Below are 24,425 nucleotides of genomic sequence, written 5' to 3' on the forward strand. Positions count from 1 at the left end.
TCTCCAAGTGTACCTCCGTAGGTGTGATCAGAAAAATATAAACAAAACCCAGGAGTACTTACGTCCCACGATACCGAACCGGCCAGAATCATGCTCCCACTCTCCGTGTATAATTTCATGTCTTTTTATCATCACTCTTTATGATCAATTAGTGCTATAGATGCCCCTTCCAAGAGAATGAGATGGCACTATAGGTAACCTGTCCCTTCAAAGATAATGAGATGGTGCTGCGAGTTCCCCTCTCAAGATTATGGGATGGTGCTATGGGTGCCCCTTCTAAGGTAATAGAAAGGGCACCTGATAATAAGATGGTGCAGTAGGAGTCTGCCCCAACCCTATTAAAACATGAGGGTCTATGTTGACAGGCTCTTGTTTGCTTCAAAAGGGTTTTGCATTCCCATGCAAGTATACAGGGAAGCAAAACCCATCAAATCAGGTGAAAAAAGGAGCTGCGGTGGCTCAACGCGATTGGCACTGCGCTGACAAGCCATTCACCTCTGCAGCTAGGGGTTCGGATCCCGGTCTCGGCTACATGTGAATTGAGTTTGGTGGTCTCAGCCCGGCTCCCGGTGGGTGTGCTATGCGAGGTAAGCCTGCGCTTAGTACGTCCACTCCCCTCCCACAAAAACCACCACACCTACACACACGCTTGAAATTGGGTTAACACACGCACTTTGACCACGCGGTCTCTAAAAGAGAGGCGAAGGACTAACGGGGCGGGTTGAGCGGGCAAATCCTCTCACTCCCTTATAGGGAGTCCCTCTGCCCCGTTGGGCTTCAAAGCGGAGCAGGTAGGGCGGGCTGTGTGGGAGGACCCCCTCACACACCCGCCATTGCCACCCAGGGCATGGAGAAAGGTGGCAGATTGCCTCTGGGGGAGGCCTGCCTACTCCCAACTCCTGCAGTCCGGCTCCTCTCTCGAGCACACGCACAAAATACACTTTAAAAAAAAAAAAAAAAAAAAAAATCAGGTGAAAAAGAAGGTCAACTGCACCTTTCAATGATTTCTTAATGATCTCAGAAGCATCTCCAACTGATGCAATTAACACAAGCCCAAAGCCAATTCGACACAGGCCCAAAACAGGAATCCCAAAATGTAGGGCACACCCAACCATCATCTGTTTCTACGGACACCCTTTATTTGGCCTAATTGGTCCATTTCCATTGGAATTTCATGCTATGGTGTGTAGGGCCTACCCAGTGTTCATGAAATCATTACCTTAAAGTACGATTCACTCTGTTTCCTGATGTCCTGTACATTGAGTTTTGAACGGGCAAAACCCACAATATAGGTATCCTCTGGGAGCAGTCCATCATTATACAGCCACCTGCAATACAGTAACAGAGTAAAATATCTCATTCCTGCACATCCACCACAGCATAGTGCTTAGTATTTCTTCCTGCAAGTACCATTCCACTAAGGTGCAACCAGGCTTGAAAAAGTATATCCAAATATATGCATTAACTTTTCTGCTTTAAAATCATAAAATTATGAGATCTGATTCTTATGGTTTACCGCAATTTACACATCACTGCTCTTTGTATTGGACTAGTAAATTAAATCTTTATAGACCTTCATTAAAAAAGGTGGCACACCAAGTAAACCGATAAATACTTATCTGAAAACTGTATAAATGTCAAAGGATTTGTAACTCTGTTCATCCAATTTTGTGATTTACACAACTTAAGCCACGTACACATGTACGGGTGTCCACGGTGGACTTTTTACTGCCGGGAAACCCGAGGGGAAAACCCGAGAACCTGCTCGGTAACTTTTTCCCCCCTACACACGACCGGGTTTCCCGACAGGAAATCTTCCATGAGAGCTTTGGTCGGGAATCCCGGCCGCGAGTATGCTCCATCGCAGGAAAACTGCCAGGTTAAAAACCGCCGGGAATCCAGATTGGAAAAAAAGAGAGCTGGTTCTCTTTTTTTTTTCCTCTGCAGTTTTCCTGTCGGGAAAACTGCGATGGAGCATACACACGGCCGGTTTTCCCGGCCACAAGCTTTCATGGCAGTTTTCCTGATGGGAAAACCGGTTGTGTGTACGAGGCTTAAGTCACACTGCACAGCCAGGTGGGAGACACATTATCTAGGTTGGCATTGCGGTTGCCTATGCTGCCTCCAGCCTGCTCATTGGACAATGGTTAAGTATCGTTACTTCTGTCCAAGTGGCAGGGAGGTCATCCACCTGGAAACATAAAACTGAACCAGGAATTTGTAGAATGAGGTTCCTGGCTGTACAAGGAGTATAGCAAATGTGTGAATCACAAGACCCCCAGCGTAAACTTGACCCACAAGATTCAAAGTTCCCAACTACTTCAGGAGTCCAGGCCAAGGTCCCAGAAGTCCAGCAACAGACCACTGCCCTCAACTGTGTCCTGCTCCATACAATAACTCATGGGCACCTGGTGGCGGTTTCCTGCTCTTTTCAGCCCTCTCCTGCAGGTGGGTTAACCCCCTTCAGGACCACTGTACCCATAGTCAGGATTGGAGGTTCTTTCCCACCCAAGATCTGAGCCTTTGAATTGCAAGATCCTGGAGAACTGAAAATCAGTTTTCCCTCTACTGGATCAAAGCAAACCCCCCCCCCCCCCCACCCTGCACAGGAGAGAACCCCAAACTGCCTCTTGTTGGTCCCCCTTAAAAGGGATCACAACCTGAATAGGAACACATACAGTACCTCCAGTCAAGGACCCATTCATGACTACCTACACAGTATACTGAACCTGTTGCTTTGCCCTGCAAGGGAGCCAGAAGCAGCTCAGAATTGAATAAGATGCCGGGCAGATATATAAATGGAGGGACTGCTTTATAAACAGAATCATATATTAAAATCTTAATAAACGGTACCCCTCTTACCATAGGGTTGGATAGATCTTCTTCTTGGCTAAATCACCCTGTAGAACACAAAAGAACAATGTCAATATGTTTTATGATGTCATCATTGTCATCTTGCTAGTCCATTATCACCCCCCTTCTCCAAGAGAATCTAAGCTACACACACTAAGCCTACTGTTTGAATGTGAAAACACCACTTAACATAAAACACAATGCAATTCATTAAAAGTTAAAAGTTAGATGTAATTAAAAGTTAGATGTAAACCATAACTGGAACATTTTATATGCTAAAGTAGTGCATATAATAATTGAATCCCCCCCCCCAAAACCCTGCTTCTGTCTTTTCTCATTGCTGCCGATCCTCTGTAGGAACTTTCTATCGACATGTACTCCAGTTAAGGCTGCACGGCATTTCAGGATCAGTTATTTTAAATCACTTAAAAGCTACAGTACAGACCAAAAGTTTGGACACACCTTCTCATTCAAAGAGTTTTCTTTATTTCCATGACTATGAAAATTGTAGATTCACACTGAAGGCATCAAAACTATGAATTAACACATGTGGAATTATACATAACAAAAAGTGTAAAACAACTGAAAATATATTTCATATTCTAGATTCTTCAAAGTAGACACCTTTTGCAGCAGACACATCTCTAGAACTGGTAAGAGAAGACTGTGAATCAGGCCTTCATGGTAGAATATCTGCTAGGAAACCACTGCTAAAGAAAGGCAACAAGCAGAAGAGACTTGTTTGGGCTAAGAGTATTTACATATTCTACGCCGGCCGCAATGGAAGCGCCACCTAGCGGCCATCCAAAATATTGCAACCTAAGATAGGACGGCGCAAGCCGTCCTATCTTAGATATGTTTAAGCGTATCTCTGTTTGAGAATACGCTTAAACATACGTCGGCGTAGATTCTGAGTTAGGCCGACTTATCTACTGATAAGTCAGCCTAACTCTTACTGAATCTACCTATTAGTTTCTAAATGTAACAATCATCATTTTGTTGCTAGAAAATGACATAGAACCCCCAAACACTATATATGTTTTTTTTAGCAGAGACCCTAGAGAATACAATGGTGGTCATTGCAACTTTTTATCTCGCATGGTATTTGCGCAGCAGTTTTTCAAACGCGTTTTTTTTAAAGAAAAAAAAAAAAACTGTTTTGTGCTTTCTAAAAAAACAAAACAGTAAATTAGCCCAATTTTTTTGCATAATGTGAAAGATGAAGTTACGCCAAGTAAATAGATACCTGACTTGTCATGCTTCAAAATTGCACACGCCAAAACTTCAGTACCTAAAAATACCAATAGGCAACGCTTTCATTTTTTTTACTGGTTACACTTTTGAGTTACAGAGTGGGTTTAGGGCTAACATTTTTGCTCTCGCTCTAACGTTTGTGGCGAAACCCCACGTGTGGTTTGAACACCGTTTTCATATGCGGGCGGGACTTACGTATGTGTTCGCTTCTGCATGCGAGCATTCGGGGACAGGGGCACGTTTAAAAAAAATTAAATAAAAATATTATTGTTAATTTTACGCTTTTCTTACTTTTCTTTTTTTCATTTTTGACACTTTTTTAAAAAATAAATACATTTTGATCACTTTTATTCCTATTACAAGGAATGTAAACATCCCTTGTAATAGGAATATGGCATGACAGGACCTCTTTACAGTGAGATATGGGGTCAGTCAGACCCCATATCTCACCTCTAGGCTGGGAAGCCAAAAAAACAATCACCGCTTCACAGCCGAAGCGGCGCCATTTTTTTGAATGCAGAGGACGGGCGTGACGTCATAACATTGTGCCCGACCTCCGACGATCATAGAGACTCCGGCAACAAACTGGTCAGCCGGAAATCTCTATGATCAGCATCCGGGGCCGGCGGATCCTGTCACTGACTCACCGATCGCACAGGTGAGTCGGTGAAGGACCGGAGGGCGGCGGGGGACGTCCCCGCTCACCGCCCGTAGGAACGATCAAGCAGCGTAACAGCCGCTATGATCATTCCTATGGTGTAGGCAATCGCCGGCTTAAAATGCTGATATCTGAATGATGCCTGTAGCTGCAGGCATCATTCATATATAGCCCCACAAAGCCCAGGACGTCATATGACGTCCTCTGGGCCTCAAGTGGTTAAAGACTTGACATATTTGGTATCCATTTACTCTACACAATTTCATCTTTTGCATTATACAAAAAAAAAAAAAAAATGGGTATAATAATATGTTTGCTAACACTAAAAATAATTTTAGTGTATTTTTTCATGAAAATGTGCATTTGATAAATAACTGCGGAATAAATTTCATGCAGCATAAAAAATTGAAACTGACCATTTTGTTCTCCAGGGACTCTGCTTCTAGAAAATATAAACTGTACTTTGCAATTTTTGTTAGAAATTACTGTAGATTTTAAAGTGTGCAAAAAAAAGAAAAAAGAAAAAAATTGCCCCAGTAGCAATTGGTTAATGTCAGCTGGTTTGCAAAGCCCTTCTAAAGGGTTTAAGTAAAAAAAAATAATAATAATAATCATTGTCCTTTTATTTACACATCAGCAGGTGATGGTATGTGATCAGGAGTAGAGTGTAGATAGAAGTAAATACATCAATGAACATTCTGAGCATAGCGGGTAGGGAGTGGCAGCCTGGCAGGACACCAGGGAATGGAAGTGCGTAACTCTCAGGCAGAGGGAATATCAGGACAATCTGCTGAGTAATTCTGACACAGCCCAGTAGATCTAGGAGTCTAAAAACAAAGACTGTGATAATGATTGCACTACAACAATCAGCCAAGAGTTATAGGCCCAGATTCTCGTATATGGGCGTATCTGATTTACGTTACGCTGCCGCAAGTTTTACAGGCAAGTGCTTTATTTACAAAGAACTTGCCTGTAAAGTTGCGGCGGCGTAGCGTAAATCACCCGGCGCAAGCCCGCCTAATTCAAATTAGCCGGGTAGAGGGCGTGGAGCATTTAAATTAAGCGCGTTCCCGCGCCGAACGTACTGCGCATGCGCCGTCAGGAAAATATCCCAGGGTGCATTGCTCCAAATGACGCCGCAAGGACGTCATTGCTTTCAACGTGAATGGCGTCCAGCCCCATTCACAGACGACTTACGCAAACAACGTAAATTTTAAAATTTCGACGCGGGAACGACGGCCATACTTAACATTGGTTGCCCCTCATATAGCAGGGGCAACTTTACGCCGCGCAAAACTAACGTAAACGTCGTAACTTCACTGCGTCGACCGCGCGTACCTTCGGGAAGTCGCGTATTCAGCTAATTTGCATACTCGACAGGGAAAACGACGGAGGCGACACCTACCGGCAAAAAAAAAATTTAATTTAAGATCCGACAGCGTAAGAGCCTTACGCCTGTCGGATCTAATGGATATCTATGCGTAACTGATTCTAAGAATCAGTCGCATAGATACGACGGCCCAGATTAGGACTTACGATGGCGTACATTGCGTTGCGCCGTCATAAGCCCTTTGAGAATCTGGGCCTTTATACTTAGTGCAGGGTGCCAACAGGCCTGAAGGGTGCATACAACAGCTAGAATGTCAGTTTAAAAGAGCACCTACTACCAGGCTATGGACCTTGTACCTCTGACAAATTTCTCTTATTCAAGGAGCCTCCTACCCCCAAGACGCTGGATGAAAGTGCAAAAAAACCAAAACTGAGAATGTAGAGTAGCCCAAATCTCAAAAGATGTTCCTGCAGAAGTGTTCCCAGGATATCACCCATTGCACTACAGTAGTTGGGTAAACGCATTTATATTATTTAATCCATCCCACGGGTTCTTTCTCTCTAGCTGCAAGCATTGTGGAACAATTCATTCTCAGGCCAAGTTCACAGCTTTTGGCCAATCCCAGAGGGGGCGCTGTTTTATAAGGTTAGCTTGTGGATTGCCAGGTGTTCAAGCAACGCATCCACACACTACCAACCAGACCCCCCGGCAGCCTTAAAGGGGTTGTAAAGGAAAAAAATGTTTTTTTCCCTAAATAGCTTCCTTTATCTTAGTGCAGTCCTCCTTCACTTACCTCATCCTTCCATTTTGCTTTTAAATGTCCTTATTTCTTCTGAGAAATGCTCACTTCCTGTTCTCCTGTCTGTAACCCCACACAGTAATGCAAGGCTTTCTCCCTGGTGTGGGGAAAGCCTCTTGAGGGGGCGAGCAGGAGTGTCAGGACGCCCACAAACACAAAGCTCCTTTCTCTATCTGCAAAGTAGAGAGTGTCCTGACACTCCTGCTCGCCCCCTCAAGAGGCTTTCTCCACACCAGAGAGAAAGCCTTGCATTACTGTGTGGGGTTACAGACAGGAGAACAGGAAGTGAGCATTTCTCAGAAGAAATAAGGACATTTAAAAGCAAAATGGAAGGATGAGGTAAGTGAAGGAGGAATGCACTAAGATAAAGGAAGCTATTTAGGGGAAAAAATAAAAAATTTCTTTACAACCCCTTTAAGTCTTGTACACGCGATCAGATTTCCATCGGACAAAGCGTAGGGCTTTTTTCCGAAGGGCGTTGGTCGTGAATTTGTCATGCATACAAAAACGGCAAAGAATTGCTGGCCAAACAAACACGAAACTATGCTTATTTTCCAGCTCTTTAGCTCCACCCTCTGGGTAACTTCTGCTAATGTTGTCGTTTGGAGAGGAATCCGATGCTTAATGCTTTTATAGTTTTGTGTGCTGGAAGCACCTAAAATGTGTGAGTACCCTGATGTTATGTTTTATAAATACGTTTTGAAACTAGCGATAATGCACTGTCCAGCCTCTTTCTTGTTTTAAAATTGAGGACAACGTCTCTGTATTTTCCTGTGGGATCCTGCTGAGCCAGTTTCACTTACAGCCCCACTTTTACCTACAGGTGGGCCTAGATTAAGGCTTACCTGTAGGTACAAGAAATATCTCCTTAAGGCAGGGTTTGACAAATTTGCTTGGAGTCTAGGAACCAACTAAAATAGTTAGGAGCCAGAAAACGCGCCCCGTCCCGCCAAGCTCACGCGCAGAAGCGAACACCCCTGGACCTCTTTACATTGCACAGCACCTCTAGACCCCTTTGCATTTTACAGCACTCTGGACCCCTTTACATTACACAGCACCCTGCACCTCTGGATCCCTTTACATTACACAGCACCCTGCACCTCTGGGCCCCTTTACATTACACAGCACCCTGCACCTCTGGACCCCTTTACATTACACAGCACCCTGCACCTCTGGGCCCCTTCTCAGTGCAAACCCCTCCTCAGTGCAAACCCCTCCTCAGTGCAAACCCCAGTGCAAACACCTTCCCTCAGTGCAAACCCCCCTTAGTACAATCCCCCCCCTCAGTGCAACCCCCCAGTGCAAACACTCCCCCTCAGTGCAAACACCCCCAGTGCAAACCCCCCCTCAGTGCAAACACCCCCCCAAGTGCAAACACCCTCCCCCAGTGAAACCCCCCCATTTGCAAACACCCCCCCCCCCTCCCGATTCAGTACCTCAGATCAGGGCAGCAACGGTCACGGCACATGGACAGAAGGTCCACTCCCCTTCTGTACACACAAACAGAGAGGAGGGAGGGAGGCGGCAGTGGCTTCCTCCCACGCGCACAGGATACCCCAGCTCTGCAGCCCCGGGCACCAGGTCGATAATTCTAGGCGCAACGGTGACCTGGTGCCCGGAATTTGTCGAACCCTGCCTTAAGGCCCCTTTCTTCTTAACCCCCGCTAGCGGCCGATAAAGGGTTAATACCGCAGTTTCCCATTGTTTTAAATGGGAAGGAGCGGTATACATACCGCTCCTCTCACCGTTTCAAAGATGCTGCTGACAGGAGATTTTTTCCTCTCCCGTCAGCGCATCGCCTCAGTGTGAAAGCCCTCAGGATTTACATTGAGGTTGCTCTAGGAGTAGTTTGCAAGATTTATATATTTTTATAATGTTGTGTTAAGGTTAGCATTGCTTCTGAGCATGCACATTCGTACTTTGGCATTTTGTACTTGTGTACACACGATCGGAAAATCCGACAACACACATTTGTCGCCGGAAAATTTGAAAGCATTCTATCCAACATTTGTTGGTGGAAAATCCGATGGAGCATACAAATGGTCGGATTCCACACAATTCCAGTCAGAAAATCTGGTCATGTGTATGGGTCTTAAAGCGGGGGTTCGCCCTGTAAAAAAAAAAAAAAAAGTTTTTTTTTATTAGACAATTAAATTCGGCATCGTAGCGCGAGCTACGGTATGCCGGTCTTACATTTTTTATGCCCGTACTCACTGCGGTATCGTTGATTGAAGAATCCGGGGAATGGGCGTTCCTCTGGTGAGAGAAGGTGATTGACGGCCGGCCCTGGCACGTCACGCTTCTCCGGAAATAGCCGAAATAGGCTTGGCTATTCACGGCGCCTGCGCATAGCCTGTGCGCAGGCGCTGTGAATAGCCGAGACCTACTCCGGCTGTCTTCGGGGAGCGTGACGTGCCAGAGCCGGCCGTCAATCATCCTCCCTCTCCATAGGCACGCCCATTCCCCGCGGGAGTCGGATTCTTCAATCAACAATAGCACAGTGAGTACGGGGTTTAAAAATTTAAGACCGGCATACCGTAGCTCGCGCTACGATGCCGAAAGTAATGGAATAATGGGGTGAAGGAGGGTGAACTACCGCTTTAAGTGTGTTTTCTCTATGATCATTATGCTACTAGGTTTCTGTGTTTGTATACCTCTCAGCTTTTTTCTTGCCTTGCTCCTAGGGTCTTCCTTGCTCCTAGGGTCCCAGTGTGCCCCAGCCAGCTCCCAGCCCCGTGTCCCCCTGCCTGTGCCCTGCTTTGTCACCTCTTACACTCTAAGGCCGCGTACACACGATCAGTCAAAACCGATGAAAACGGACTGAAGGTCCGTTTCATCGGTTAACCGATGAAGCTGACTGATGGTCTGATGTGCCTACACACCATCGGTTAAAAAAAAACTATCGTGTCAGAACGCGGTGACGAAAAACACACAACGTGCTGAAAAAAACTAAGTTCAATGCTTCCAAGCATGCGGCGACTTGATTCTGAGCATGCGCGGCCTTTTGACCGATGCTTTTGCATACTAACGATCGGTCTTGACCCATCGGTCAGGTGTCAATCGGTCAAATTTTAAAGCAAGTTATATTTTTTTTGACCGAAGGATAACTGACCAATGATCGGTTTGGACAGGACCTTCAGTACATTTTCATCGGTTTTGACTGATCGTGCGTACGCGGCCTTACAGGCACTCGGTTTCCTGTCACCTTCGTAGCTCTATTACTTGTTCCTCTGGACCAGAACGATTCCCCTCTGTATTCCAGTCTGCCTGGTTATCGGCACCTGGGTACTTCTATTCCATATCTCTTGCTTGTCTCTAAGTGTATCCCCGTGTTCTCTATTTTTTCCCTTTTGTACCATGCCATCTTGTGCCTCCAGCACCCCGGTGCTGCAAGGGTCTCACCTGCTTTTGGTTGCAGCCTGCTTGTGTGAACTGGAGGACTGCAACCTGGATACTGCCTGAAGTGCAACATCTCCACCACTAGGAGCTCTGGTAAAGAGCAGGCGGTATCTTAGATAATGTACCTCAGTCCTTTTCAGGACCACTCTCAGGACTGCTAAGCGAGCAACCATCCGAGTTCTATGTATTCACTCTGGGTCAGTGACTCAGAAAGTAGAGGGAACGTTTACATTGCCTTTTATCCCTTGAGATTCCTTCTGTTCCAGCTCCCTACATGGATTTTCCTTTACTACAAAAATATCTTTCAGTGTGGTCTTTGGTGGTCATTCCGGGGAAGGCTGTTTTTTTATTTTTTTTAACTAAAACGGTACATTTCTTAAAGTGGAAGTAAACCCTCCTATCATTTTCAGCCAAGGAAGCGGCCATCTTGACCTCTGTTTAATCTGCAACTGCCATGATGCTGTACATGTGACCTGTTATGAAACCAGCCATTGGATGGTTTGGCAGTTTGGTTGAGAGCACAATCAAATGTGACAGCTAGCATTTCCGGCATGCCGGGAATGTTAACTGTTTTTGTAACTATCAAATTGAAGGGTTTACTTCCACTTTAAGGCTGGATCAAACAGGGCACTGCACTGTGAGGGAATAACCTTCAGAGCCACAAAGTGGACACCAAATGGTTAGGACTGTGGGCTCAGCTCAGCCATTTTGGGAGAGTCTACATCTCACCATCAAGAAGCAGTGAGTTTCTTGGTTACCTACATGGCAGAGAGGTGGTAGTGAGCTTGTTGTTAGGAGTCCAAAGGTTATACACATACTACCATTCAGCATCTAGTATAGAAGCCAATTATTTTAAATCAGGGATAGGTTATAAAAAAATATCCCAAGCTTGTAACATCTCCTGGAGCTCTGTTCAATCCATCATCTGAAACTGGAAAGAGTATGGCATAACTGCAAACCTACCAAGACATGGCCGTCCATCTAAACGGACAGGCCGGGCAAGGAGAGCATTAATCAGAGAAGCAGCCAAGAGGCCCATGGAAACTCTGGAGGAGCTGCAGAGATCCACAGCTCAGGTGGGAGAATCTGTCCACATGACAACTATTAGTGATACACTTCACAAATCTGGCCTTTATGGAAGAGTGGCAAGAAGAAAGCCATTGTTGAAAGAAAGCCATACGGGTGGCACAGCAAACATGAGGAAGAAGGTGCTCTGGTCAGATGAAACCAAAATTGAACTTTTTGGCCTAAAAGCAAAATGCTGTATGTGGTGAAAAACTAACACTGCACATTACCCTGAACACACCATCCCCACTGTGAAACATGGTGGTGGTAGCATCATGTTGTGGGGATGCTTTTCTTCAGCAAGGACAGGGAAGCTGGTCAGTGTTGATGGAAAGATGGATGGAGCCAAATACAGGGCAATCTTAGAAGAAAACCTGTTAAGAGTCTGCAAAAGACTTGGGCAGAGGTTCACCTTCCACCAGGACAACGACCCTAAACATACAGCCAGAGCTACAATGGAATGGCCCAGTCAAAGTCCAGACCTAAATCCAATTGAAAATCTGTGGCAAGACTTGCAAAAATTGCTGTTCACAGATGCATGCCATTCAATCTGACAGAGCTTGGGCTATTTTGCAAAGAAGAATGGGCAAGAATTTCAGTCTCTTGATGTTTAAAACTGTTAGAGACATCCCCAAAAAGACTTGCAGTGAAAGGTGATTCTACAAATGCGGAATACAAATGCACGCCACACATATTTTATTAGTAAAACATTTTAAAAAAACATTAATCATTTTCCTTCAACTTCAACGTATGTGCCATTTTGTGTTGGGCCATCACATAAAATACATTTACGTTTTTGGTTGTAACATGACAAAATGTGGAAAATTCCAAGGGGTATGAATACTTTTTCTAAGGCACTGTACATGTAGCACACATTGATGGCTGTGCATGTCATGTTCTTACAGCAATCAACAGGATATGGTGTAGAAATCACTCTCTAAATTGGAATCTTCACAGCAAACCAGCGTGGTTGCCTAATGGTAATGAAGCAAGGTATTGTCTTCCTCTATTATGTTGCACAGCATGCACACAAAATGACACAATTCAGCAGTTGTGTGTGACAATGCTGGTGACCTGAACTGGGGGACCTCATTGCCCTGCAAAAACCATCCAAGCTTACATGACCTTCGACTTGTTCCCTTCTCCTTCTTTATGTAGTGAGAGCCATTTCTGAGTAAAATCCAGTTTTTTTATTTTTAGCACAGTATCCAGGATAAGATTTCTAAAACTTGGAAGCTGTATAATGATCAGATTTAAAGCGGAGTTCCACCCTAAAAATAAACTTTCTATTAACAGCTTGCCTTTAATGTAAAAAATAAAATAAAAAATTGAGTAAAAAACAAAAACACACACACCATGGGCCAGATCCAGATCCAGAGGCGATTCAGTTCGCATGTGCCGCGCTATATAAGTTTTTCATTCATTCATTCATTCATCCACAGAAGAATTACGCCGGCGTATCTATTGATACGCCGCGTAATTTAAAATTTTGCGCGTCGTATCTTTGTTTTGTATCTACAAAACAAGATACGACTGCATCTCAGATGGATCCGACAGGCGTACGTCTTAGTACGCCATCGGATCTTAGATGCAATTTTTCGGCGGCCGCTAGGTGGCGTTTCCGTCGATTTCCGCGTCGAGTACGCAAATTAGCTAGTTACGGCGATCCACGAACATATGTCCGGCGCATTTTTTTACGTCGTTTGCGTTCGGCTTTTTCCGCCGTATAGTTAAACCTGCTATTATGAGGCGTACTCAATGTTAAGTATGGCCCGCCTCGCATTTTGAATTTTTTACGTCGTTTGCGTAAGTCGTTCGCGAATAGGGATTTGCGTGGAATGACGTCACCGTCTTAACCATTGGCTTGTTCCGGTTTCATTTCGAGCATGCGCACTGGGATACCCCCACGGAGGGCGCATGCACAGTTAAAAAAAAAACGTTGTTTACGTCGGGTCACGACGTATTCACATAAAAAACGCCCCCATCACAGAGATTTGAATGACGCGCCATTACGCCGGCAAAGATACACTAAGCCATTACGGCGCGCATTCTTTGTGGATTTGGAAAAAAAAAATACGTTACGGCGGCGTAGTGTATCTTAGATACGCTGCGCCCGGCGGAAAGAAGCGCCGAGGTACGTGGATCTGGCCCCTTGTATTGTGAAACGCTCATATGCTGCGTTACTCGTAATCCAAGGTTTTACTGCTGACAGCCTAAAGATTTACAGCTGTTCAGGGGCTCCAGCCTCCAGCAAAAAAGGAAACAATGCTGGAGGCAATTTACAGCACACCAATTTTGGCGATTAAGAACATTTTTTTTTTTTTTTTTTTTTATCAAGTGGTTATGGGTAAAGCCCTATTTTAATACAATACATACCTATAAAGAGGGTCTCGTTCTACAAGTTAAATAGCTTTGTTGTCTATTACCGTTATTCTTATTTAAATTACTACGCAGTCAAAAGATAAATCATGCTTGCTCTTCTAAATGCTGGAGGTGCAGAGCATCTCGGGGGAGAATCACACATACACACCCCTTTTGGACTTGTCCTTATATACTGTATTTATCGGCATATACCGCGCACTTTTTTGCCCTGTAAATCAGGGCAAAATCGTGGGTGCGCGATATACGCCGATACCCGCTTCCCGCGCTGAGTTTGAACCACTGCGCCGGCATATACCGAGTCGGGCAGGCTCGGCCGAGCCTGCCCGACTATACCCGAGTGTACTGCGCTCGGTATATGCCAGCGCAGTGGTTCAAACTCAGCGTGGGAATCGAGCGGGGAGGACACCACGATGGCCGCAGAAGGACGCCGGACCCGACGAGGACATCACCGAAGCCGCAGACGGACACCAAAACTGTAAGCACTAAAATGTTTTTTTTTTTTTTTACAGGAATGCGGGTCAACTCTAGGGGTGCGCGCTATACGCCGGAGCGCGCAATACCCCGATAAATACGGTAGCTATTTTTTGGGTGGAGGTGGTGGATTTATTAAACTATAACCTCTGCTCCTTTACCGGTTTCAATGTCTGTTTGTTTGCTGGGTTTGGTAGAAGCTACTACCCCTATAGTGACTGAGCGAATATTTATTAATACAACACTATTCTATGCAAGAAAAGCCATTGCGATATATTGGAAGAAACCCTGTCCTCCTACGCTTTTCTATTGGAAACAATTGATAAATAATAATCTTCAAATTGTATAGAGACACCTATAGAAATAGGGGTTGCCCTAGTAAGTGGGCAAAGTGGTTAGACAAATCATACACAGCATCTAATATAGATGGGGGCAAGGACTCATAGTATGGGTGTTCCATATAGGGGATACCTGGGGCTATTGGTGATAGAGGGCAACAATGTTTACTTCCTCCTGTTCCTGCAGTATATGGGGTGAGGCTTGACATTAGAATGGATACATGGGATGGCCTAGATAGAATTTTCTCAGTAGATACGCCGTCGTAACTCCGAATCTGCGCCGTCGTATATTTAAGCGTATTCTCAAATTGAGATACGCTTAAATGTTGCTAAGATCCCCCATTGCCGTCGTATCTTAGCTGACTATTTACGTTAGCCGCTAGGGGCGTGTACGCTGATTTACGCCTAGAATGCGTAAATCGGCGAGATACGCCTATTCACGAATGTACGCTTGCCCGTCGCAGTAAAGATACGCTGTTTACGTAAGGCGTTTTCAGGCGTAAAGATAATCCACCAAAAAGATGGCGCAGCCAATGTTAAGTATGGACGTCGGAACCGCGTCAAATTTTAAAATGTTTACGTCGTTTGCGTAAGTCGTCCGTGAATGGGGCAGGCCGTAATTTACGTTCACGTCGAAACCAATGGCGTAATTTGGAGCATGCGCACTGGGTTATGTCCACCGACGGCGCATGCGCCGTACGTTCAAAACGTCAATTACGTGGGGTCATGCCTTATTACCATAAAACACACCCACCTCCTCCCAATTTGAATTAGGCGCGCTTACGCCGGCACATTTACGCTACGCCGCCGTAGCTTTCTCCAGGTCTTGGTATTCCAGCATGGGGCTCTATAGTTTGGAGATTCCATAGTGTCTTGGGTGGGACGGGATCTCTAACCCTGTGCCCAGATTTTGTAGATTACCAGCAGGGTGTGTGCTCAGGAGAGCACAGCCCTTATAATGAGAGAAGACCTCATGGCTCCCAGTTGGAGACTGATCCACACCAAGAGAGACAGGAGGTCTCCAGGAGGCAGAGGGGCTGCAGGAGGCAGTGCAACGACCTGAGGATTAAGGCCATAGCGCTAAAGGGAAGCCGCCCACATTGAAGAATCCTGTGGTCTGTGTGACCAGGATACAGAGCAGAGGTGCTGCTAAAGAGAGCCAGGTGGGCTAGTATTTTCTGTTGTGTCTATTTGCTGGAGAAGAACCCCTGTGTGGGAAATCTTTACTTTATAGACTATTATTTACATTTTTAATAAAAATGGGCTAAAATGCCCTAAAATATAGTTCCCGACTGGCTTGAATCACTGACAAAAGCATCAACCACAAGAGCTTATGGCCCCCCATGTTACAAATGGTAGAGTTTATCCAATTTTCGGAGTTGAGCTTTAGGATCACAAACAATCCAACACATGGTTAGGCCTCCCAAGGTAAGGGGACGGTATTAGTGGGTTGCCTGAATGGGCGCTACCCCATGATGTTTAATAGAAATAAAAAAAAATCTGCTCTGGAGATGGGTGTACTATATGTAGGTGGTGCCAGAGATAGTACAGGGAGGAAAGTGGGTTACTCGGTCTATACCTTATCCAGTCCTAAAACATCCTGTCCCAGAATACAAGGCTTCTGAGAATAGATGGGACAGGGGGAAAGGGTGGATGAAAATTTAAAATTTCCCCTCATCCAATCACAGAATGCCTTGGTATTTGAATAGAACACAAAACATTTTAGGATTGGACAATGTGGAGACTGTATCATTGTACTATTGCCAGAGCTATAAGTTCATTAGAGGATGTGCCCAGGGTTGGGATTACCAGTACTCAGTACCATCATTAGAGGATGTGCCCAGGGTTAGTATTACCAGTACTCAGTATCATCATTAGAGGATGTGCCCAGGGTTAGGATTACCAGTACTCAGTACCATCATTAGAGGATGTGCCCAGGGTTAGTATTACCAGTACTCAGTATCATCATTAGAGGATGTGCCCAGGGTTGGGATTACCAGTACTCAGTATCATCATTAGAGGATGTGCCCAGGGTTGGGATTACCAGTACCATCATTAGAGGATGTGCCCAGGGTTGGGATTACCAGTACCATCATTAAAGGATGTGCCCAGGGTTGGGATTACCAGTACTCAGTATAATCATTAGAGGATGTGCCCAGGGTTGGGATTACCAGTACCATCATTAGAGGATGTGCCCAGGGTTGGGATTACCAGTACCATCATTAGAGGATGTGCCCAGGGTTGGGATTACCAGTACTCAGTACCATCATTAGAGGATGTGCCCAGGGTTAGGATTACCAGTACTCAGTACCATCATTAGAGGATGTGCCCAGGGTTGGCATTACCAGTACTCAGTATCATCATTAGAGGATGTGCCCAGGGTTGGTATTACCAGTACCATCATTAGAGGATGTGCCCAGGGTTGGGATTACCAGTACTCAGTACCATCATTAGAGGATGTGCCCAGGGTTGGTATTACCAGTACTCAGTATCATCATTAGAGGATGTGCCCAGGGTTGGTATTACCAGTACTCAGTATCATCATTAGAGGATGTGCCCAGGGTTGGGATTACCAGTACTCAGTATCATCATTAGATGATGTGCCCAGGGTTGGCATTACCAGTACTCAGTACCATCATTAGAGGATGTGCCCAGGGTTGGTATTACCAGTACTCAGTATCACCATTAGAGGATGTGCCCAGGGTTGGGATTACCACTACTCATACTGTACTCAGTATCCTCATCATTAGAGGATGTGCCCAGGGGTAAGATTACCAGTACTCAGTACCATCATTACATTATGTGCCCAGGGTTAAGATTACCAGCCCTCATACAGTACCATCATTAGACAATGGTGCTGATAGGGTAAATGGAATAGCCCAGGGTTGGCATTACCAGTACTCATACTGTACTCAGTACCATCATTAGAGAATGGTGCCCAGGGCTGGGCTTTAGGGATGCAGCAGACAAAATATGAGCGACTTACCGAAGCACCAACCACAATGAAGATGTGGGTCTGTGTCTGATGGAAATCCTCTTCGCTGTACAGCTCTTCCCTCATTATACCGCACACCTCCGACCTGCTCAGGTGCACATGCTCCTGTGCCGCACTCATCTTGGGTTCTGTAGGGGGGGGGGAATGAGAGGTGAGGCACATGTGAGAAGTGTGATAAATGTCACCAACTACACATTCATGCAGTCTTGTACACACAAAGACAGAGTATGTAAGCTCTAGGGAACAACTAAATGGTATCCTTATTGTCCAAATGTATCCATACGTCACTACTTATGGCCTTGAAAGAAAGGAATTTGGTGGAGGCTGAGAAAATAGGAAGGGAGCTTTCTTGAGTTAAGAATACAAAGTTGCATTGCAAAAAGACCATCTAGGTCAACTTTTCTATTTTTTAAAGCAGAGTTTAGCGTTACTTTAACCACTTCAATACCAGGCACTTTGCCCCCTTCCTGCCCAGGACAATTTTCATCTTTCAGCTCTGTCGCACTTAGAATGACAATTACACGGTCATGCAACACTGTACCCAAACCATTTTTATGATTTTGTTCCCACAAAATAAAGATTTCTTTTAGTGGCATTTGATCATCTCTGGGGTTTTTATTCTTGCTAAATAAAAAAAACGAACATTTTTGAAAAAATAATAAAAATAATAATCAATTCTTTGTCTCCATTATAAAATGTAGTAAATAAGTACGTTTTCTCCTTCACTGATGGGCACTGAGGAGGCTGCACTGATAAGGCGACACTAATGGGCACCGAGGAGGTGGCACCAATGAGTTGTCACTGATCATCTCTCGCCTCGACTATTGCAATTCCCCCCTCATTGGCTTACCTCTGCATACTCAATCCCCCCTTCAAATCTATAATGAATGCTGCTGCCAGACTCATCCACCTTACCAATCGCTCTGTCTCTGCTACTCCTCTCTGTCAATCCCTCCACTGGCTTCTGCTTACCCAACAAATTAAATTCTAAATACTGACAACTACTTACAAAGCCATCCACAACTTAGCCCCCAGCTACATCACTGACCTAGTCTCAAAAATACCAACCTATTCGTTCATTTTAAGACCTCCTGCTCTCTCATCAACTCCTCCCATGCTCGTCTCCAGGACTTTCCCAGAACCTCTCCAGGCCTATGGAAATCCTTACTCCAATCTGTCTGTCTATCTCCTACTCTATTAGCTTTTATACAATCCCCGAAAACCCTCCTCTTCAAAGATTTGGTGCTTCTCCGTGCTCTCCCATGCCATCGGGGACCCGGAGAAAGAATCAGCTGCCGCTGGACGACCCTATTTTCCATCCGTCTGTCGGTCTGTTTTCATCCAATCCCCCATAGAGGAATACGGAGAATTGACAGGTCCATTTCTGAACAGTATGCGGAGACGGACTAGTCACCCGCCGGCTCAGCGGGGATCAACTGAGTGATCCCCACTGAGCAAGCGGATGTCTAAAAATGGATCAGTACGTGTGAAAGGGAGCCCCCCCCCAACTCTAAACTGGTAATCTGTAAAAAAATGAATACAAATGTAAGCGTTGCCTATGGAGTGGGCGTTCCTAACTTGCCGGTGATTGACGCGATGACCAAAAACGAGCTCCCCCCCGTCGCGTAAGGTGTGTCACGATTTCCGAAAGGAGCCGACTCACCATTCGGCTTCTTTCGGCAATCGTGACGCAGCTTATGCGACGGGGGGAGCTCGTTTTTGGTCATCACGTCAATCACCAGCAAGTTAGGAACGCCCACTCCCGCGGGATTCGCAACCCGGAAGCCGCGGGTGAACTAGCTGTACCGAGGTATGTACAGCATAAAAAAAAAAAATAGGAATAATTGTATTGTAATGTGTCATGACATTGTAATACTAGAAAGTAGTTTTAGGGTGAACCCCCGCTTTAAGTACTTAAGTTTGGCACCATTCCACGAGTGTGTGCAATTTTAAAGCGACATGTTGGGTATCTATTTACTCGATGTAACATTATCTTTCACATTATACAAAAAAAACGTATTTTTTATTTATTAAACTTTTTTCTTATTTTTTTAAGCATTAAAAAAATTGTTGTGCAAATACAGTTCGAGATAAAAAGTTGCAACAAGCACCATTTTATTCCCTAGGGTGTCTGCAAAAAAAAAAAAAAGGGTTGAATGTACGGAGTCGGACAATTGATTTGACTTCAGTACAACCAGCCTGCCCATCGATGGATCGAAATTCGGGTGGTTTAGCAGGAATTTCAATCGGTCTATGGCTGGCTTAAGCTTGAGTGACTTTTGGAGCATTTTTTTTATGTGTTTTTAGACTTGAGTGTTTTGTATTAGCCAATGGAAAGCTAGTTACTAGGAAGAGAAGATGGTTAAAGCGGATGCGTGCTCAAAAAAAAAAAATATTAAAAGCCAGCAGCTACAAATACTGCAGCTGCTGACTTTTAATATTAGGACACTTACCTGTCCTGGAGTCCAGCGGCGTCCGCAGCAGAGGACGAGCGATCGCTCGTCTCTCTGCTGCTCCCCCCTCCATCCACGCTGAGGGAACCAGGAAGTGAAGCGCTCCGGCTTCACTGCCCGGTTCCCTACGGCGCATGCGCGAGACGCGCTGTGCCGCTGATTGGCTCCCGCTGTGTGCTGGGAGCCGAGTGTTCCCAGCACACAACGGGGGGGGGGGGGGGGGGGGCAACGGGATGAGAAGCAATGCCCATCTTTTGCCCGTGAATGCCGAGCCGGAAGTGGGTGCAAATACCTGTCTTTACACAGGTATCTGCACCCCCCTCCTCCCTGAAAGGTGTCAAATGTGACACCGGAGGGGGGGAGGGTTCCGATCAGCGCGACTTCACTTTAGGGTGGAGAACCGCTTTAAGAAGAGAGGAGAATTCAATGTTTTTATTGAGGTCTGTTAGGGTCAAGAGCGGGCGATCATGCCCCAAAGAAGCTCCTGTAGTTCTGAGCATTAAAGTGACCAATCATTGCTCAGATATGAATAGACACAACAGAATGGGGTCTCCAAACTTTCTAATCAAAGGGCCAGTTCACTGTCCTTAAGGCTTTAATGGAGGCCAGACTGTGGGCAGTGGGAGTAAAAAAAATGCCCCAGCATCAGTGCCCCATTGGTTTAATGGGAAGAAAAATGCCCCGTTGATGCTGTCAGTAGGGGGAATGGTGCCCCATCATTGGTGCCATAGTGCCCCAAAGAACAAATAAAGACCAGCAAGGGCCACATCTGGCTCCCAGGCCGAAGTTTGCAGACCACTGCAGTAAAACATGGAAATTTGGTGTCAAGCATTGTGATGCCGCATACACACGATCATTTTTCGGCTTGTAAAAAAATGTTTTTCAGCCTCTAGAAAAAACGTTTTTTTTTAAACTTAATCATTAAAACAATGTTGCCTACACATGACAGTAAAAAAAAAAAAAAAAAAAAAAAACACGGTGACGTACAACACGTACGACGGCATGGATGACGCCACCCTTTGGGCTGCTTTTGCTGATTTCGTGTTAGAAAAAGACGAATCGCGCTTTTCTGTCTGTTACAGTGTGATGAATGTGCTTACTCCATTATGAACGGTAGTTTTACCAGAACGAGCGCTCCCGTCTCATAACTTGCTTCTGAGCATGCGCGGGTTTTTCATGTCGTTAAAGCCCACACACGATAATTTTTTACAACCCGAAAAACAACATCGTTAAAAAATAGAACATGTTCGAATTTTCTTTTTTTTTTTCGTTTTTCAGAACCCGAAAAATGCTGTGAAGCCCACACACGATCATTTGAAATGACATTTTTTAAAAACTTCGTTTTTTTTACAAGCCGAAAAATGATCGTGTGTACGCGGCATAACACTTTTGGAAACTTCAGATCGTTCGAGTGAGGACTAGTGAAGAAACAGCCCATACAAAGACAAACATTTATACATTAACTTATTAGAGCGGTAGTAAATAGTTTGCGCAGCGCTTGATAAAATAAGGCCAGGCCCAGGCCACAATGGCGCCACATGCACGTGGGAGCCCTTGGCTACGTCACGGAGTTCTGAAGGTCCGGCACCAGTGGTGCTCAAATTTTTGGGGGGGTTAAAAAAAAAAACACTTTACTACCACTTTAAGGGCCCTTTCACACGGGGCGGATCCGTGTGCGGGCTTCGCTTTGCTCAGTCAATCCCCCGCTGAGCAGGCAGATGACAGGTTGGTCTCTGCACACCTGTCAGAGCGCCGCTCTTCCCTATGGGGGATCGGATTATGACAAACCGTAGAGTCCGTTGTCATCCGATCCAATCCGCCAGACGGAAGGAAAAGTAGGGTTTTCCTCCGTCGCACTTTGGCGGGTCAGATGTCAGCGGGCAAGTCACTGCTGACATCGGTGGCTCCATAGAGGAGCATGTAGCGCCCGTTCAGGTCCGCCTAAAAAAACTGACAGGCGGACCCGTACGGTCCGCCCGTGTGAAAGGGCCCCAACTCAGCTATTCTTAACTAGGGCGCCTCCAGAGGTTGCTGGAGGTTCCTTGAGCTATGGCTGATCGACCTCCCATGTGATGGTCCCTCCATATTTCCACTTGAAGGACCAGTAGCACGACACCAATGATCTTTTCAGCTGACTGTATGGGGGGCCCTTCTTCCGACCTAAAAATAATTTCAGTGGGGTAGATTCAGGTAGATTTGCGCAGGTTTTACGGAGGCGCAGCGCACCGTTTTGCCGCTGCGCCTCTGCAAATTACCTGCGCTACCCTTGATCCACGGAGCAGTAGCTCCGTAAATTGCGTGGGCGCTCAGGCAAAATGCCCGGCGTAAGCACGCGCAATTTAAATGATCCCGTAGGGGGCGTGGATCATTTAAATTAGGCACGTTCCCGCGCCGAGCGTAGTGCGCATGCTCCGTCGGGAAACTTTCCCGACGTGCATTGCGGTAAATGACGTCGCAAGGACGTCATTTGCTTCAAAGTGAACGTGAATGGCGTCCAGCGCCATTCACGATTCACTTACGCAAACGACTTAAATTTCAAATTTCGCGACGCGGGAACGACGGGTATACGTAGCAGGGGCAGCCTTACGCAAAAACCGACGTACGCAAACGACGTAAACTGCGTATGTAGGGCTCGCGTAGGGTTGTGAATCGGCGTTAGTATGCAATTTCGCATACTATACGCTGACCACAACGGGAACGACACCTAGCGGCCTGCGTAAGAATGCAGCCTAAGATATGACGGCATAAGGAGGCTTATGCCAGTCATTTCTTAGGCTGCAGTCGGCGTAACGAGGTTCCTGAATCGGGAGCATTCGTAACGCCGGCGCAAGTAAGCAATTGCGCTGCGTAACTATGGTTACGCAGACGCAATTGCTCTTTGAATCTACCCCAAGGGTTCCTCTGAGGTAATAAGGTTGAGAAAGGCAACATGAGATTGTCTCTGCCACTTCAGGTTCATGCCCAGCATAATATATAGCTATTGCGTTTTACGTGAAGATGATCAGAAACGATTGGGAAGAGCAGACGTGACTCTCCTCTATGACTTGCAGGAATGGAGGTAATCCATCGTGTCTACATTAGAAGCCGGTTGTTGATATACAAGGCAAGCCCTGGCAGATCAAGGTGGCAGGTGTGGCCCCGGCATTGTCTGAAGGGGCAATCACACTGCCAAGGTACAAACACAGCCTAGGAAAAGCCTAAAACACACACAGAGGCAAAAGCAAAGTCATCGTGATACAGCAAACTGCTTCACCCACCCACACACACCCTCTCTCTGCCACCAGCAGGTAGATCCAGCCACTAACCCTTTCTGTGCTAGATAAGAGAGGGCGATGTGTCCATGGATTGTTTCAGAGACCCATTGTGCAAACACCTTTGTGTAACTGCTTTGTTATGCAACCCCAGTGCTGCAAGCGGTATGCCGTCTGACAGGCTGCTTGCCTGTCAGTGCCCTTTAACTCCTGTCTGTTCCGCAAAGTAAAGATTAACCCTTCGCTATGATTCTACTGTGCAAGATTGTGGAGAACAAGCCAAGAACAGAACAAACTGCACAGCAAAGCCTGGCATTAGAGTGTTTGAGGCAGATTGGGCAACGCCCAGAGACTGGAGAACTACAAGCCACAGCTTGCCCATTAAATCCCTGCCCCGTCAACCTTTTCCACTGAGCAATATGGTATTCCAAATCAAGGAAAGCAGTAATCTTAAAAAATAAATAAAATAAAAAAGTCCTGAACACACTAGCTGTCTTCTGGCTTTAGCACTTAACCACTTGCTTACTGGGCACATATACCCCCCTCCTGCCCAGGTGAAACGTCAGCTTTCGGCACTGCGTCGCTTTAACTAACAATTGCGCGGTCGTGCGACGTGGCTCCCAAACAAAATTGACGTCCTTTTTTTCCCACAAATAGAGCTTTATTTTGGTGGTATTTGATCGCCTGTGCGGTTTTTATTTTTTGCGCTGTAAACAAAAAAGAGCGACAATTTTGAAAAAAAATTCTATATTTTTTACTTGTTGCTATAATAAATATCCCAATTTAAAAAAACAAAAACAATTTGTTTTTCTCAGTTTAGGCCGATACGTATTCTTCTACATATTTTTGGTAAAAAAAAAAAAAAAAAAAAAATCGCAATAAGCGACTGGTTTGCGCAAAAGTTATAGCGCCTACAAAATATGGGACAGAATTATTATTTTTTATTATTTATTTTTTTTACTAGAAATGGCGGCGATCTGCGATTTTTATTGGGACTGCGACGTTATGGCGGACACATCGGACACTTTTGACGCCATTCACATTTATACTGCGATCAGTGCTATAAATATGCACTAATTACAGTATAAATGTGACTGGCATTGAAGGGGTTAACACTAGGGGGTGAGGAAGGGGTTAAATGTGTACCCTAATTAGTGTTCTAACTGTGGGGGAAGGG

At 45.5% G+C, this 24,425-nt stretch overlaps 1 protein-coding gene across 3 annotated transcripts in view; it reads right to left on the bottom strand.

Moving 5' to 3' along the window:
• The window catches only part of G6PD (glucose-6-phosphate dehydrogenase), a 70,913-nt gene that overhangs the window by 16,846 nt on the left and 29,642 nt on the right, over positions 1 to 24,425 (bottom strand). For all 3 annotated transcript variants that reach the window (XM_040324828.1, XM_040324829.1, XM_040324831.1), the window contains exons 2-4: positions 17,536 to 17,672; positions 2,863 to 2,900; positions 1,220 to 1,328 (exon numbers count right to left, since the gene is read on the bottom strand). In XM_040324828.1, coding sequence (XP_040180762.1) covers positions 1,220 to 1,328; positions 2,863 to 2,900; positions 17,536 to 17,672 — 284 coding nt within the window. The remainder of the gene's footprint in view (positions 1 to 1,219; positions 1,329 to 2,862; positions 2,901 to 17,535; positions 17,673 to 24,425) is intronic.

Source organism: Rana temporaria, chromosome 9 (assembly GCF_905171775.1).
Source record: "Rana temporaria chromosome 9, aRanTem1.1, whole genome shotgun sequence".
NCBI classification, from domain to species: domain Eukaryota; kingdom Metazoa; phylum Chordata; class Amphibia; order Anura; family Ranidae; genus Rana; species Rana temporaria.